The sequence below is a fragment of the Urocitellus parryii genome, chromosome 4 (assembly GCF_045843805.1).
Source record: "Urocitellus parryii isolate mUroPar1 chromosome 4, mUroPar1.hap1, whole genome shotgun sequence".
NCBI lineage: Eukaryota > Metazoa > Chordata > Mammalia > Rodentia > Sciuridae > Urocitellus > Urocitellus parryii.
In genome coordinates this window covers 16,591,790-16,609,010 of record NC_135534.1, presented here as the reverse complement: position 1 = coordinate 16,609,010, position 17,221 = coordinate 16,591,790, and the positions used below count along the sequence as shown (strand labels likewise).

Sequence of the window (17,221 nt, the reverse complement as noted above, 5' to 3'; positions counted from 1 at the left end):
ATTGTATATCTTAGATATATATAAAATACATATATCTGTCAATTAAAATGAAGATACATATATAAAAAAATAAAGCCTCAGTATATGTGAATCACACATGGAATAAAGAGGTGGGCAGAAACTTAACTGACATCATGTGAAGATAAAACTATGATTAGTTGGGTTTTATGATTTGTTTCTAGGTTTAAATAGCTTAACAACTGAAATCAGAAAAATAATTTAATAACAGATAAAATATTGACTCAATCATATGTCACAAGCAGTCTAATTTCCTAAGACCAATCAATGGAATGTAAATTGAAGTATAAATAAGTTACAATATGAAAAACAATAAAATTTTACAATTTAAAAAGATGACTTTAAAAGTATAAAATCAAAAAGTAAATATTTTATATACATAGTACATATTAAAACATGTGAAAATAAAACATTTATATCTTTAAGAAAACATTCCAAAAGAAATATGAAAAAATATATTAAAACAGGAAGAGCAAAGGAAAGTTATTTTCTCATAAGATAATTTTAACTATGGTATAAACAAAGAAACCATTATCCATAATGCATTTTACACACATATAATATTTATATAGTTGAAAGACAAGGTGTAATCTGTTTAATTATAATGACCATGAACTAGTTGAACACAGGTCCATTATTGATAAGAATGCATACTTGTAACAAACACAAAACCCTCGTAAGGTAAATTTGATATTTACATCAAGCATCTCATGTAAGATTATATCATTGGGTTAGTAATAGCATTTGAAAGATATACCATAGAGGAATAATCTTTGATACCTCCCAAAGGTTTTCATTACCACATAATTTTTATAAAGAATAGAGGAAACTTCCCAATACCGTAGACAAGTATATGGAAAACATTTGGAGGAAAGTCAGGTTACAAAAATCCAATGAACTATCATTTCAATAGCATCTGATAATTTCAATTTTATAACTTAATATCAGTATGAATACTCTGGATAGAATAATCTGCTCTTCATTAATTTTATAGAATAATAGCAATACCTCTGTTCTAGTCAATAATTTATTTATTCTTTATTAAAGATCCACTGAAAACTTTAAATCCTAAATAACTAACACATAACTGTGAGTTGTATATGCAAATTATAAATGCCGAAAAATAAAAATGACAGAAAGCAAATTGTTAAGTTAAGCAGATCATAATTTATTCAGATAACAAGGATGTCTTTGCACATTTGTGACCATGTCTAGCTTACAATGCAAAGAATTCCTTCTTGATAACTTTCCTTATTGCCATTTTAACATCTTTGTTCCTCAGGCTATAGATCATAGGGTTTAACATGGGACTCACAAAGACATAAAACACAGCCACAATTTCCCCCTGTTCTATAGATGTCTCAGAAGGGGGCCTCAGGTACATGCAGAACAATGTTCCATAAAACACTGTGACAGCCATCAGGTGGGACCCACAAGTAGAGAAGGCTTTCTGCCTGCCCTCAGCAGAGCGGATTCGAAGAATGGCAGCAAAGATGAAAACGTAGGAGATGAGGATGATGGTGAGGGAGCAGGTGAGGTTGGACCCAGCCACCACGAACATGGCAGTCTCTTTGACACAGAAGGACAGAGGAAGCATCAGGATGGTCTGGGCCAGACCATTTGCAAAGCCATAAACATAAGTAGCCACCACAAGAGAGAGACACACACGCCTGGACATCTTGCTACCATATAACAAGGGCTTGCAGATGGCCATGTAGCGGTCATAGGCCATCACTGCAAGAATATAATAATCTGTGGTCACCAGGGCAATCAGAAAGTGAAATTGTATAAAGCAGCCAATGAGGGAAATGGTTTTTCTCTTAGACAAGAAGTTAACCAGCATCTGAGGGACAACAGTGGTGGCATAACAGAGATCCAGAAAGGACAGGTGGCTGAGGAAGAAGTACATTGGGGTGTGAAGTTTTGAGTCAGCTCTGATTAAGAAAATCATGGTCCCATTGCCAGTTACTGTGATGAGGTAGATGACTAAGAACACCACAAAAAGGACAGGCTGCAGCTCCGCTCGATATATCAGTCCCAGCAGAATAAACTCAGTCACCACCGTGTGGTATTTCTTTAGCATTATGCTTTCTTGCCTTTGTATAAAGCCTAAAGCAAAAGTAATGAAGATGCATCTGAAAGATTGGCAAACATGCATTTGACATTTAAATATTAAAGTTATATAGAACCCTTCCAACAATGAAGAGGCCATTTATAAATGGATTTCTGCGAATCTTTTTGCAAGTCTTTTGGTATTTGCAGAACTTTTATCATTTTGCACATACACTGGTGGTTTTAATGATTCATGATGGAGCACTGATTAAGGGAAATGAAGCATATCAATAATTCTGAGACCCTGAGGGGGCACAATAATGAAAAAAAGTGTTTGATAAAACTCTGGACCATGAACAATCCCTGTATTCTTTGTTATTACTGTTCATTTGCAGTTTCCTTGATATATGCATATAAATGTTTATTTTCTCTTAAATTGTATTTTTTCTATAACATTCCTTTGGATATGGTATCCAAAGTCCCAGCCATTAAAAGTTATCTGTTTTTCTTAGCTGAATAAACTTAGGGAAGTGAAAGTGAGATATGGTGCTAGACCCTTCCTGACAGAACTGGGATCTCTTGCCGACTTCTCCAAATTCAATAACAACTTCAACTGCTTCCTCAGCCTCAGCCTGCAATGCAAGCTCACTTTCCCCACCCTGGGCCACCTTAGGGAATCTCATACCACCAAACTTTACTTTTAACCTGGATCCTGATTCAATTTGTTTTGTGTATTTTTGCCCAGCTCTACAAATATTTGCTTTGGGAGAGAAAAAGCAAATCTTAGCTCTTTTTATGTACACAAGAATTTTATAAATATATACACATATATTGATATGTGTATTCAATAGAAAACATGTGCATTTGCATATGCATTCACCTACATTGGTGTTTTTAAAGATTCATGATCAGCAGTATGTAAGGGAAAACAATGTACCAAAGGATATGATGGAGCACTGGGGGAAACAATAATTTTAAAAGGTTAATAAACAAAACAATAGACCATCATTATTCCCCAAATATCCCCTACTTGCAAAAGAAATTTTTAATGCTCTAAAATTATTTGAACACAGGTTCATCAGAATACAAAATACATATGTATTACATCATAAAGAAATGATAATCATATTAATTATATAAAAGAGATAATACGTAAAATATCATAAATTATGCCATTCATGGTAGCTCATGTCTGTAATACCAACATCTTCAAAGATAAGGTAGGAGTATGGTGAGTTTGAGGGCAGATTGCAAAACTAGAAAAGACTCTGCTTCAAAAAAAAAAAAAAAAAAAAAAAACCACCCAGAAAGTACTTGGGATGTAGCTCAGTGGTAAAGTACCCCTGGGATCAATATCTAGTACAAAAAAAAAAAAAAAAAAAGAAAAAGAAAAAAAAGAAAGAAACAAAGAAAAGTCAAATAATGAATTATATTTCTCAGCATTTGGGCATAATAAAAGAGGCCATTTATTGTTATTGTTTTTTTAAATAACTACAATACCAGTGATGTAAGCATGTCACTTCATAAGACCCTTTATAAAGTCAACATTCAAGGGTTCTTTTCCATTGCATTACCCCACACTGCATTGTTGAAGATGATAAGATACAAAACGTGCCATTTAATTGAATGAAATTTTAAGTGTTTTATGTTTTTTTCCTTTCTTAAACTCATAAGGTACAAGTGAGTTTTACCATGATAATTGCCAAAGAAGCAAATATGCTTTTCTTGTTCTGATGGAGTTTTTAACATCTTTATTTATTGAAATACGTATGAAGATTCAAAACATTCCCATTCACTCACAGTTATGTGTTAGTTATTTAGTGTAATACAAGCAGTGGATGTTCCAGATAATTTAAGTACTTTGCAGTAATAGCATTCCTTATAGACAAAATATTACATTTGAGTCAGGAAATCTCAGAGAAAAGCATTTGCAAGAGATATAAGTAGCCTTGGGAGTATCCCAGATTTTGCACTCCTGGATTTCATCTATGATCTCTCATATAGATGCTTCCTGCCACTGCTCATTCCTCCAAATCATCTAAAATTATCTAAATAATTTTTCTTTGAATTGAGTAAAGATATTCTCTTTAGCAAGCATTCATAGTTCAATTTAAAGTAAAAATATCAGGAAGTTATCTTCATGAAACACATCTGTTAATTTGCCTTTAATAATTAATGTATATTATAAAACTAAAAGTGGCCATTTCTTAACCAAGAGGGCATAGAAATCATATGGCTCAATGCATATAATTATAGAGTAGCATTGTGAACTCAAAAGGAATTCAAAAGATTAGTTAATACTACCCCTTATGTTGCTTATCCTCTCAATGAGGCAAATGAGAACAAGCGGGTTAATTATAGAGAGTCAGGAAACTTTAACTGGTAATGGGAATTTTCTTTCTCTCTTCCAGGAAGGAAATTCCATTTTTGTTTGTGTGGCCTTGGGTAAATAATCAATCTCTCCATGCCTTAATTTTCTCGTTCATAAAAACTTGGTTAATAGCGACTCCTTCCATGGGAAGGAATTCATTTAGAGAAATATTTTCAAATACATCTGGCCTGCAATAAGCATTTGAAAGTTAGTATCTACTAGTATTATGGTGAAATGTGCAAGTCTACTTTAGAACAAGATTCACCTTCAAAGAACCAGCTCTCTCTGGGGACCAAGGATTGTATCTAATCTTGATTGTAAGCACAGTGACTTCTAGTTGAATGTTTTCCCAATTGGAGACAGGCAATAATCTTGATGAGATCGATGTTCTCTTTGGTCTAGTTTCCTTTCTCTTACATAAACACCACTTCACTGTACCTTTATTTATAAGTAACTTACTCTAAGAAGAATAGTAGTATTTTAATAGAGACACATGTTATTCATCAGATTAGCCTTCAACTTTGATTTATTTTTATCAATTAAAATATTTACTTACGGATTCCAACATTTAAAAGAACCACATCTAATCCTACCTTTGGAAGCAGATTGATTTCACAATGACACCAACAATATGAAGAACATGAAAAATTTATACCAGAATCGTCTCATATACCAAATCCCCAAGGCTCAATTATTTCTTGCAAAAATTTGTACAAATCAGGGGGCAACCTCCATCTTTCTGTTATGAGCAGCCTGAAATCACAGAGGACACGAGTTTTATTCCTGTCTCTAGGGAATCAAGTCTCCCAAGAATGATGAAGCAATGGGACTCACTATTTATTTTAGCCAATACTAAATTAGCTAATACCCTTAATATTTTCTGACCTAGAGAAGTATGAAATTATCTTGTTCACACCCTGTAAAATAGAATAACGCATGGGAGGAGAAACTTTGGGTTTCAGGTAAATATTGGAAGACCAAACTAATTGTCTTGAACTGTCTATTTCCTGCTTTTGATCCCTGTACCTTTAACTTTTTAAATAGGAACAGGAATTCTCAGCTGAAGAAACATTGGGTATTTACAGATCATGCTGGTGGACGGGGGATTCCCTCTTTGTCACCTTACTCCCATCCAAATGCATTGTCATTTTTTTCTGTACCATTTTTAATCCCCACCTGAAGTTCCTTTGGTGTTTAGTTGACGAACCAAACAAACCAGTAAGAGATCAAATGTGAAGAGAGAAGCTGCCCCATTTCTTTTTCACTTCCTTCCATTTCCTTAGGAATGTGCAGGTATATAAATATATTGAAAAAAATATGATCATCAAGTCCTTTCATTATGCTTTAGCTAGTACTATGTTAAGGCATAGTTCATTAAGTACTGCAAAGACAAGTGAATTATTATAATTATTATTATTATAATTTTTATAAGAGTATATTTTTGTTTTTGTTTGTGTTGTTATTGTTGTTGTTTTTATTTTCCAAGATTTTATTAGGTTACTCTACCTACAAAACAGATTCTGTATCTGTTTTAAAACACTTGGTCACAAAGAGTAGTATTTTATTTTATTTTTTTCAGATGCCATAGAATGAATTTTCTAAAATGTGGCATATTCATAGGATGTCATAGTTAATGATTTCCATAATCTCTTTGGATAATTTTTACCTTGGAGAAAATTTCTATTTGTATTTTTAATTTATTTTGCCCTTTGATGACTTCTGAGGACTCTTGTGAGTATAGAAGGGAGGCTTATGGTCTGCACCCACGATCTTCTGCTCCTCTCCGTTCTCTGATCTGCCTGGTTGCTGTCTGCTCTGCTGTCATCCAGCACGTCAGGGTCACCTCAAGTTGATTTCTCCCTCCTGGCAGACACAGCTTGCTTATATTCCTGACTGACCCAGTTGTACCTCAGATTTTACAGAGATTTCAGACCTCCTTTGGACCTGTGCCTTATCTCTGTTCAGAACTGACTGAGAAGTCTGCTGGGAGGACTTAATTTCACTTGCATAACACATTCCAGTCATGAGCTCTCCACTATTGCCATGCTTCTTCATTAAATTTGAAAATTTTGGAAATCTGGAGATAGGAGCACCATCCTTGACACACGGGGTCTAAAGAAACTGCTTATGTAACCTGCTCCCACTTGGATTTAAGTATTAACTTATTAAATAAGCAGAGCTCAAAAATTACTTTGCTTTAGCTGCCAATAAACTGAGAGTCGAAGCACAGGGCAGGGAGGGTAGGAACACTTGTCTTTGAGAGACCTTCTAAAACCATAAGTCATCTTCATTTTACCTCTCCGCTCATTAGTATATCCATCCTGAAGAGCCAGTCTTGGAGTTTTCAAGTTTTTCTCTGTAATAATCTATACTTTTATATCAAACACTAATGGAATTCAGGAGAGGAATATTATCTTAGTCATATGAAGGATAACAAGATTATTATAGAATTATTGTGTTACTCTGCAGACTTTTATTAACAATCTGTCCCCAAAATACTAAAGCTTTGCTAAAATTTCAATTAGAAATATATAGTAAATATTATATGAATTGGTATATCTCTAGAATTATAAACAAATCTTTGTACAAAGTCTGCATGAATAATCAACACGTATGTTCAAAATACACTAACTACTAGTGAAGCTAAATTTGTTCAAACTAACAACCATCATTTAATTATTCATTGAACACATTAAATAAACAAAAACTGTGCACATAAATTATTGTGCAGATACACACAGAAGATGTCAAGGTAAAATTAATGTTTTAGTTTAGAATATAATACTGTTAACTATAGGCAAAATGCTTCACACCTTATCTGTAAAAACTGGTCATCTTGCACAACTAAGATTTATACACGTTGGATAGGGCATGGCCTTGGCACCCTTTCCTCAGCTCCTGGAAATCACCTTTCTCCTCTGTGTAGAAATGAGTCTAATCATTGTGGATACATCACATAAGTGGACTTCTCTAGCATTTGACTCTGTGGCTGGCTAATTTCACTTCATTTAATGTCCCCTAGTTTCACATATATTGTCACACATAGTATAATCACCTTCTTTTTAAACCCAAATAATAATTCATTATATTTATATTCCACATTTTCTCATCCACTCAACCACCAGTAGCAGTGGAGTTATTTCCATAGCTATTGTTAATAATGTGTCGTAAATGGGAAAACCAAGATCTTGATCTTCATTATTTTATACATATACCCAGAAAGTAGAACATCTAGACTATAAGCACAATGGCTAGATGATAGCTCTATTTTTTAACTTTTGAGGAACCTCCATGCATTTTTCATACACAATGCAGCATTTTGCTTTCCCACCCACCATGTAGAGGGCTTGTAATTTCTTCACAACCTCATCGACTGCACTCATGTACATGGGAGATTGTACATAGTTGTATTGTTATATTATTGCCATTAGTCCCAGCCATCTAGATTACATGCCAAGGTTACATTTCAACACAGCTTTCAGAACTTAGTTCTAATATTTCTGCCTGCTCACTGAGGTGAAGAGGCAGGCCTGAAGTCTTGTTCCGGTCGGTCCTTGCACACATTGTGCCTCAGTCTACTCTTCCTCACATCTCCCCTGGCAGTTGAGCCACCCTCTCTCTGATCATGAAGCCATGGGACATGGCTCTTGACATTCAGTCTTCCTCTGTTCCTGCTATTTTTCTACTGAGCTTTACACCCATGATCAGAATGTTAAAATGTCATGTTTGATTATTTTGAACATAGATGGAATTTATACAGAGTATCCATGTTGCACAAGATCTTCGGGAAATTGCATTTATCCCCATATTTGTACAGAAGCCTCTTGCAAGAATAAGTGGAGCAGACTGACTGGAGATGGATTCAGTTATTTCTGAGTTCCCTCAGAAATCACAAAGCACCATGATTTCTTGACTCAAAATAGAGGAATAAAAACAGGTTTTAATGGGAAACAATTTTCCTAAGAAATATTCAGTCTCCTTCTCCTCAGGCTATATATGAAAGACTTGATCATGAAATGAACATTGTATAAAACACAGACACCACTTTGTCTTGGTCCATGCAGGAGCTAGATCTGGGGTCCAAATGCATAGACAAGATTATCCCAAAAATACAGAGACCACTATCAATGGGAGAATCATCAGGAGGCAGCCCAGCTCACTACAACTAGCCAAAGCAAAAAGGAAAACTTCAGCAATATATGGGTCAGGAGGGGTGAAGTGTCACAGAAAACTGATTGATGTCTTTGAGTGGCAATAATAAGCTGGAATGTAAATCTATTGTGAGTGGCATCCTTCATAAAGCCTCATAATATGTGGCCCACACCAGAAGGATGCTGAGATAGGGAGAATGATGACAATTGTACATGTTATAAAAGTCAGAGAGTCACAGGAAAAAAAGAAGAACACCCTCAAGACCAGCAAAAGAACCAAAATATATCGAGTAACACATTCCTTAAATAAAATGACTGTATTCTCCACCCAGAAATATACCAACATATTAGACACAATGACAGAAGAACAGCAGAAGTTTCTTAATATGAGAAAGATTCCAAAAATATATAAGCATGTGGAGTCCTAAATCAATCTGGAGATATAGGAACCTAAGGTTTATAACCATATGGTTATATAGATGACCAGAAGTGCCACAAAATGAGTAGACTACAGTTCTGAGTGATCTCTGAGTCAAAAGAGTAGGAATTCTGAGTGTTGTAGGTTGGCTCATACCCATTCCTGAAAATGGATTACTCACTTGTGGGGATTAGAAAAAGAGAACATTGAAGAAAATTGTGTAAAAATTTTTATTAATTGAAAATGATGTTCTATAAATTAATTAAAATGTTTCTTGCAGAGCAAAAAAATACCAGAAAAATGAAATAGCTCATTCTTTCCCATAAGATTATGAGAAAGTGGGCTGGGGATATAGCTCAGTTGGTAGAGTGCTTGCCTCACATGCATAGGGGCGTGGGTTCAATCCCGGGCACCACCAAAAAAATAATTATATATATACCGAGAAAGTGTGTATTATAACTCTATAATTCTACTGAAGAAAACAAGATTTCTTAAGTAAATTTAGCAGACTACTTCTTTAAAAAATAAACATGAGTGTCTGTGTGCACTTGCAGGAGCCCTTAGATCTATGACCCTTATTTCTGCCCCTCCAATGTCCGCTCAACCTCTCTCTCTTCCTCCTGTCGTCTTTCTGCCTCCATCACCTTCTTTCTCCTCTGCATCCCTCTTGGCAATTAAAGGTGTTGATGGGGGAAGCTCTTGCTGTCTACAGTTCTTCTTTGCTGTTTTCTTCAAGCCCACTCTCATTCCACTTTCCCGCCATCACTCCATGAGATTGCTCTTGTGAAATCACTAGGGGCCTTTGCGCTGCTCAGTCTCTATGGTGGGTCTCCTGTCTCACCTTCCCTGTCCTGTCAATGTCATCCCACTTCATTGCTTACTTTCTTGAACAACCTTCTTCTCCTATATCTCAAAACAAGTGACTGTGTTTTCCTCCTCCAATGTGTTTTCTCCTTCTCATGATTTCGTTTATTCCTCTTTTCTCCCTTTTAATGCAGTACCTCCGAGCTCACTCCTTAGTCCTCTTGTCTTTTCTGTTTACACTTTATTACTTTGGTGATCTTATTCAACTTCATGGTTTTAAAAACTATCTAAATATTGCAACACCTTAATTTACATCTCCAGAATTAACCTCTTCGCAAGAGATCAGCCTGTCTCATGTTCAACTGTCCTGCTCATATTTCCACATTGACATATAATTGCCATTCAACTTGACCAAAAGCCTCAGCCATCCCTCATCTACTCTAAGCACTGCATTACCTACCTCAAGAAAACGACAATTCTATTCTATCATTTGCTCAGAAGAACTTAAATAACCTGATAAATATGTGCTGGGTAATTGGTTAACTCTTCTCTGCCTCACATACTATACAACCAGTGCATCTGAAGTTCTGTTAGCTCTACCTGTGAGATATGTATGTTCATAAGCCAACTACTTTCTAGTATCTCCATTCCTGCTACCAGCTTCCAAGACAAAAAAAAAAATCTTTCAATTAGATTACTGCAATAGTGTTAAATTGATGTTGTAAATTTGTTCTTTTTAATTTACATGACAGTAGAGTCTATTTTGATGTATTTCTACAATCAAGAAGAATATCTTATTCTAATTAGGATCCTAGTCTTGTGGTCATGTCAGATTCTTTCCATTATCTTTCCTATGCCTATGCCCCCTCATTTCCCTTTGTTCCCCTTTGTCTAATCCACTCAGCTTCTATTCTTTCCCTTTCCCCTTTGCTGAGTGTTAGCATCTAAATATAAAAGAGAATATTCAAGATTAGTTTTTTTGGAATTGGCTTATTTCACTTAGCATGATAGTTTACAGAACTTTCCATTTACTGGTAAATGTCATAAATTCATTCTTCTTTATGGCTGAGTAATATCTCATTATGTATATATACATCACATTTTCTATCCATCTTTCTGTTGAAGGGCACTTAGGTTGGTTTCATAGCTTAGCTATTGTGAAGCAAACTGCTATAAACATTGATGTGGCTCTGTCATGTGGTATGCTGATTTCAACTCCTTTGGATACGTACAGGGGAGTGATACCTGTGCTAAATGGTGGTTCCACTCCCAGTTTTCTGAGGAATTTCCATACTGCTTTCCAGAGTGGTTGCACCAATTTGCAGTCCCACCAGCAATGTATTTACATGCCCTTTCCGTGTCTCTAAAATCTGCTAAAAATCTACAAATAAAATAGCCAGCCATCTTAAAAATTGAAGGCCATTTTCAAGTCTCCTATTTGTGCACATAAAAATACATATTCACATATACACATACACATCATATTGGATATAAAATAAATGTACAAAGTAACAAATGTAATCATTTTATATGATGCATATATTCCTGCTGGGGGGGCATATGAATATGAAGAATGCAGTTTACTTTTTTTCTCATCATATATACATACTTCAGATTTAGAATCTCTAAAATATTTATGTGGCGAATCACATGCTACAACAGTGCTTTGAATATAGCCCTTGCTGCTGTGCCACTGTGACTTATTTTTAAAAGGATATGCTTCTTTCTCTTCCTCTCTCCCTTCTTTCCTAATCTCTCCCCCTCCCTAATCTCAGGGAAAACGGACTTACTTCTCTTCCCCCTCCTAAGCAGAGTCCTCTGTTCTTGAGTACACACCCACCACATGGATAAGGAAATTCAGATTTGGGGTTGGCATCAGAAGAGCTCAGGAATGACTCTCTCCAAAATTAACAAGTGAACTACAACTCCCACAGAGAATACATGGAAAGTAGTCTTTGTATCACCCTTTTTAAAAGCCCCCAGTTCCCCTTGATGGGCAGAATCACAGCCTCTAAGACAGGAGTCCTTAGCTAGCAAAGCAATGAAATTTCTTAACACCAGGCCCTCACTATCCTCATTATAGGATTGGCATCTGGGACAAGGACTGAGCCTTTAGGAACAGTAAAATTTATTGTGAGAGGACAGTACATACCTCAGCTCTCAGGGACCAGTCACATGAAACTTCTTTTCTGAACAAAGTTTAAAACTCTGATGTTAAATTTTATCTTCGGACCTTAAGTAATATCCTCTACAATTAGTGTTATTTAGTAATACAATTCTGTTTTATTGGTTTTGGGGGAATGGAGCTTTAGTGTTTCTGATTTAGAAGACATATAGCTTTGATGATTATGCAAGTGGAATATGGGATCCACTGTGGCACGACTAAGACTAGGTCAGGTAATTCCACAGAGTACAAAGTGCTGCTTGTGAGTCCAAGGCAAAGTATCAGTCTTGTTCTCATTCTCTCAAGGTTTGGTCTTTGTAAAACACTCAAAAGTCTAAATTCTGAAATATCCATCCCTATTTAAAACATACATATATTTCTCACTGAGGCCAATGAATTACATCTTCCCCACGGAACCACTGATACTTGAGAGAGTAACTTAGAACAGGAAGTTTTTCAACATCCCAAGACCCCACTGAGCATAGTGTTGTATTAAATGGTGATAGAATTGTCCGAACCCAGCCTCTAAACTTCAGGATTCTAGTTAAAATATGATCACAACTCATTTCACTTAATTCATTACATCGTTCTTTTTTCCAAAAATATTTAAAAATTTTATTTTATAGGACAAACACTGTCCTTGGTACTGATAGAGTACCCAACAAAACCCATAATTGTGCACTCCTTCATGCAGTTTGCAGACTGGAGTTGGCGAGAAACAACTATTTTAGGGTCATAAGAAAAATGGAAAGGCCTATGTGATCTGTCACTCACTCCCAAACACCTTCACCATTGAAACTCTTTCTTTCCTCTAATTTCTCACCCTGGTCCATATGTTTGTCTCCTTGCTATTCCCTTAAAAAGCCTCAGAAGATCTCTCCTCAGGACCTTTGTACTTACTGCGTGTCTGTGAAAAACTTCCAGCATCATTCACATTGTACTATGCCTATTCTGGCCTTGCTCAAAAGTTATTTCCAGAGAGGGCCCTTTTCTGCTCCACCACTTCCTCTGCATGGCCTGATTTATTTTTCTTGAAATCACAGTTGGTTGGTATTTGTATCAAACATGACTTTCAGGTCTGCAAATTGACCCAGTTTGCAACTTATTTTCCCCATTCTCTTAGACACCACTATAGGATGAATGAAGCAGGTTTTATAAGCTTATTAAAAAAATGAAGGACACGAAATGGAAAGAATATAGGTGCTTCAATAGAGTTTACAGACATTTTCTTTCAGAGACATTTCAAGAATATACTCTTAAAGAAGAAGACATATGGGTTTTTAAACCTACTTTTGAAGATAAGTGTATAAATTTTCATGCTGAAGCAATTATCAAATTAATCCTAGGATAAAGATTCCATAAATTAACACTTGTTTGAAAACTTGATGTGAGAAAGAATTTTCAAGAAAAGATTTAATGAGAAAGATAAGAAGTAATCAAAAAAATGTAAAAGTGATTATTTTCATTAAAAAGAGAATTTTATTATTTTCTGTTGGATTTTCAATACTACGAAGAAAAATGTCCTTAATATTCAAAGGAAAAAAATCTAAAACATTAAGAAAATTATAACAGAAAAAAGCAAAAAGAATTATTTAAATAACTCATAAAATACAACTATACAGTAAGGTTAATAAATATGAACTGTGTATGACTAGAATTTTGATCAGTTTTAGAGCACTTGCTTAGTATGCACAAAGTCCTTGATTTGACACAAGCATCTCAATTAAAAAAAAAAAGAAGAAAAGAGCTATGTTATGTTAAGGTGAATAATTTTCATCCCACCAAATGTATGTTGCATAAAAAAATTACACACCAGCTATAAATATGTTGAAATATTCACAATACATAAAACACTCAAATATTTGGACCTAACAAAGAACACATAGGAGTCAGTATAAACGGAAAAAATAAAGATAAAACAAAAAATGCACAAGGAATATGGATACAGACTGAATATGAAAAGGGAAATTTTAATGAGTGTCAATTATTTTAAAATAAATTATTTGTGAAGATGATTCAAACTCAAGAGAAGAAACAAAAATGTACTTTGCATCCATCAAATTGGGAAACATTTAAGATGTCCAACCATGTTGGTGTTGGCAAGAATATGGAATAAAGAGAAAACTCAAATCCTGTCGGCAGGTATGAATTGGTAAAGCCAATGGCTGTATGTAGTTAAAGATGCTCATGTCTTAGGACCCCAAAATTACCAACCTCCAAGAGTGACTCTTTCAATAGAACATATTTAGAATTACAGAAGCAAATTTGTCACTTTGTCTTCATTTTTCAGGAAAGTAAAAAAGTAATATTGGCCATCAAGAATGAAAGGGACACATAATGTGACATTATTTACATTGTGGCATAGAGTTTAGCAGTGGAAACTGCTGCCACATGAATCAGCATGGATGAATCTGTCAATATTAGGGGAAAATAAAATAAACTGCAGAAAGAGACATAGAATGATTTCAACACTATGAAGTTTTAAATCTAGCAAAACAACACTATTTAATCCTTCAGATACAAAAACACCTGGAAAACGAAGGGACTCTATGCAGGGATAAGAAACATGAAATTTATACTAGCATTTATCATACAAAATGGGGAAACAAACAAACTAAGGCAGCAAATGTCAATTTTGTAATATCTGAATTACCTGAAATATTACTTTGCATAGAGATGTCATAATGACTAGTTGGGCTCACAAAGGAGTATCTGCATCATTTTCTATTTTGGGCTATAGGTTCAAAATATTTCATTAAAGAATTTAACAAGTAAATCCTAAAAATTATTAATAATATAGGTAAATATCAAATTTGTCATACCTATAAATATTTTAACTTTTTTTCTTTCATTATATTGGAGACCGAACTAAAGGCCTCACACATGCTAGGCAAGGGCTTTATCATTGAGCCACATCCTCAACACCATTTTAACTTTTTAAGAACCAACAATGAAACAATAAAGTGAAATAGGAATGAACTGGCAATATATAAAATTAATAACATTTTAACTTTTCAAAGGATATGACATTAAAAACAGATACAAAGACACGTATGTATTTATGTGTACATATACATATAAAGTACATATACACCTACACACAGCAAGAAAAGGTATATATCTTAATTAAAGAAGTCTAAATTTGGGCTGAGGATATTGCTCAGTTGGTAGAGTGCTTGCCTCATATGCACAAGACACTGGGTTCAATCCCTAGCACCACACACACACACACAAAGTCTCAATTTAAAAAAAAATATGAATTTCAGAATTTTAAAATAGGCAACATAAAGATGTGGATTTGTAACAAGATCAATTAGAATCAGCAATAAACAAATTATCTGTAACAAATTTTAAACACTCAAATATCCATGTATGTATATGGCTAATACTCAAAAGCAATCTATTTATTTCAAAAGAACAGAAAATGATGATTAATGAGTGAGGAAGGGTTGATGTGGTGGGTGATAAACACTCATCAAAAATATTCAAAGCTCTTCTAAAGGAAATTTGACATTTCCACTAACAACCAATGGGAGAGGAATACATTGTATTAGTGTAAACAGTTGGAAGATAGATCTTAAAGGAAAAATCTAAAATATACACAAAAAAAACATTAATTACAGTAGGAATGTGGGGAGTTTCTGGAAAATTGTATGGAGGTCATTAAACACCACAGATACCTAAGTAATTGTCATGATCATAGGAATTTGTACTTTACAACTTTATCAGTGTGAGTACCATGGATGGAATTATTTGTGGGTTTTGTTTTGTTTTCTGATAGGATCATCTTTTCTGAATTGGTTTGTATAGAGCAATAACAATGTCTCTAGGCTTAGCATTGAATTTGTTTGCTTTTTTTGAAAAAAATAAAAATTCACTGAGAAGGCAACATGAATTCCAGATAATAACATATAATATAAGTCCAATATGTGAATTAAGAAAGACAAAAAATTCAAAAACAGAATATGACATGCTAATTTAAAATTCTATTAACTGTGGAGATAATAAGGATATCTTTACATACCTGTGACCATGTCTAGCTTACTAAGCAAACAATTCCTTTTTGACAACTTTCCTTATTGCCATTTTAACATCTTTGTTCCGCAGGCTGTAGATCAAAGGGTTTAACATGGGACTCACAAAGATGTAAAATACAGCCACAATTTTCCCCTGTTCCACAGATGTCTCAGAAGGGGGTCGCAAATACATGCAGAACAATGTTCCATAAAACACTGTGACGGCCATCAGGTGGGACCCACAGGTAGAGAAGGCCTTCTGCCTGCCCTCAGCAGAGCGGATTCGAAGAATGGCAGCAAAGATGAAAACATAGGAGATGAGGATGATGGTGAGGGAGCAGGTGAGGTTGGATCCAGCCACCACAAACATGGCAGTCTCTTTGACATAGGTATCTGAGCAGGCTAGCACCAGGAGAGGGGGGTCTGCACAATAAAAGTGATTGACCTCATTGGGTCCACAGAAGGACAGACGAAGCATCAGGATGGTCTGGGCCAGACCATTTGCAAAGCCATAAACATAAGTAGCAGCCACAAGAGAGAGACATACACGCCTGGACATCTTGCTACCATATAACAAGGGCTTGCAGATGGCCATGTAGCGGTCATAGGCCATCACTGTGAGCATATAATAGTCTGTGATCACCAGGGCAATGAAAAAGTGGAATTGTATAAAGCAACCAGTGAAGGAAATGGTTTTTCTCTTGGACAAGAAGTTAACCAGCATCTGAGGGGTGATGTTTGTGGCATAACAGAGATCTACAAAGGACAGGTGGCTGAGGAAAAAGTACATTGGGGTGTGAAGCTTTGAGTCAGCTCTGATTAAGAAAATCATGGTCCCATTGCCGGTTACTGTGATGAGGTAGATGACCAAGAACACCACAAAAAGGACAGGCTGCAGCTCTGCTTGATCTGTCAGTCCCAGCAGAATAAACTCAGTCACCACCGTGTGGTTTTTCTTCAACATTATGTTTTCTTGGCTATAAATAAGGCCTAAAGAAAAGGAATTAATATCGTTTTTGTCTTTTGTCATATTTGACTTCCTTCATATCTGATAATTCTCTCTTCTCTCTATCTTTGGCATGTGCCATAAGAAGAAAACCCAATAACCATGTGACTGATGCGTTTAATTAAAGTGTTGTGTACCTCCACAGTCAGATTTTTTATTTTTTTATTAGTTCAAAACATTACATAGATCTTGACATATCATATTTCGTACATTTAATTCAA

The 17,221-nt window shown here is 35.1% G+C and overlaps 2 protein-coding genes across 2 annotated transcripts; both read right to left on the bottom strand.

Annotated features, from left to right (window-relative positions):
• Positions 1-1,234: 1,234 nt before the first annotated feature.
• Positions 1,235-2,101, bottom strand: LOC113176043 (olfactory receptor 5M5-like). Its single transcript, XM_026380429.2, has one exon. It carries the CDS (start codon positions 2,099-2,101, stop codon positions 1,235-1,237), a length of 867 nt encoding a protein of 288 aa, XP_026236214.2.
• A 13,921-nt stretch (positions 2,102-16,022) lies between these two features.
• LOC144254198 (olfactory receptor 5M5-like) lies at positions 16,023-16,958 on the bottom strand. Its single transcript, XM_077797217.1, has one exon. It carries the CDS (start codon positions 16,956-16,958, stop codon positions 16,023-16,025), a length of 936 nt encoding a protein of 311 aa, XP_077653343.1.
• Between the last annotated feature and the right edge of the window lie 263 nt (positions 16,959-17,221).

What these genes read in the sequence shown, in the direction of transcription:
- LOC113176043 (XM_026380429.2), bottom strand. Translation starts at nt 2,101, where the DNA reads ATGCTAAAGAAATACCACACGGTGGTGACTGAGTTTATTCTGCTGGGA.
- LOC144254198 (XM_077797217.1), bottom strand. Translation starts at nt 16,958, where the DNA reads ATGTTGAAGAAAAACCACACGGTGGTGACTGAGTTTATTCTGCTGGGA.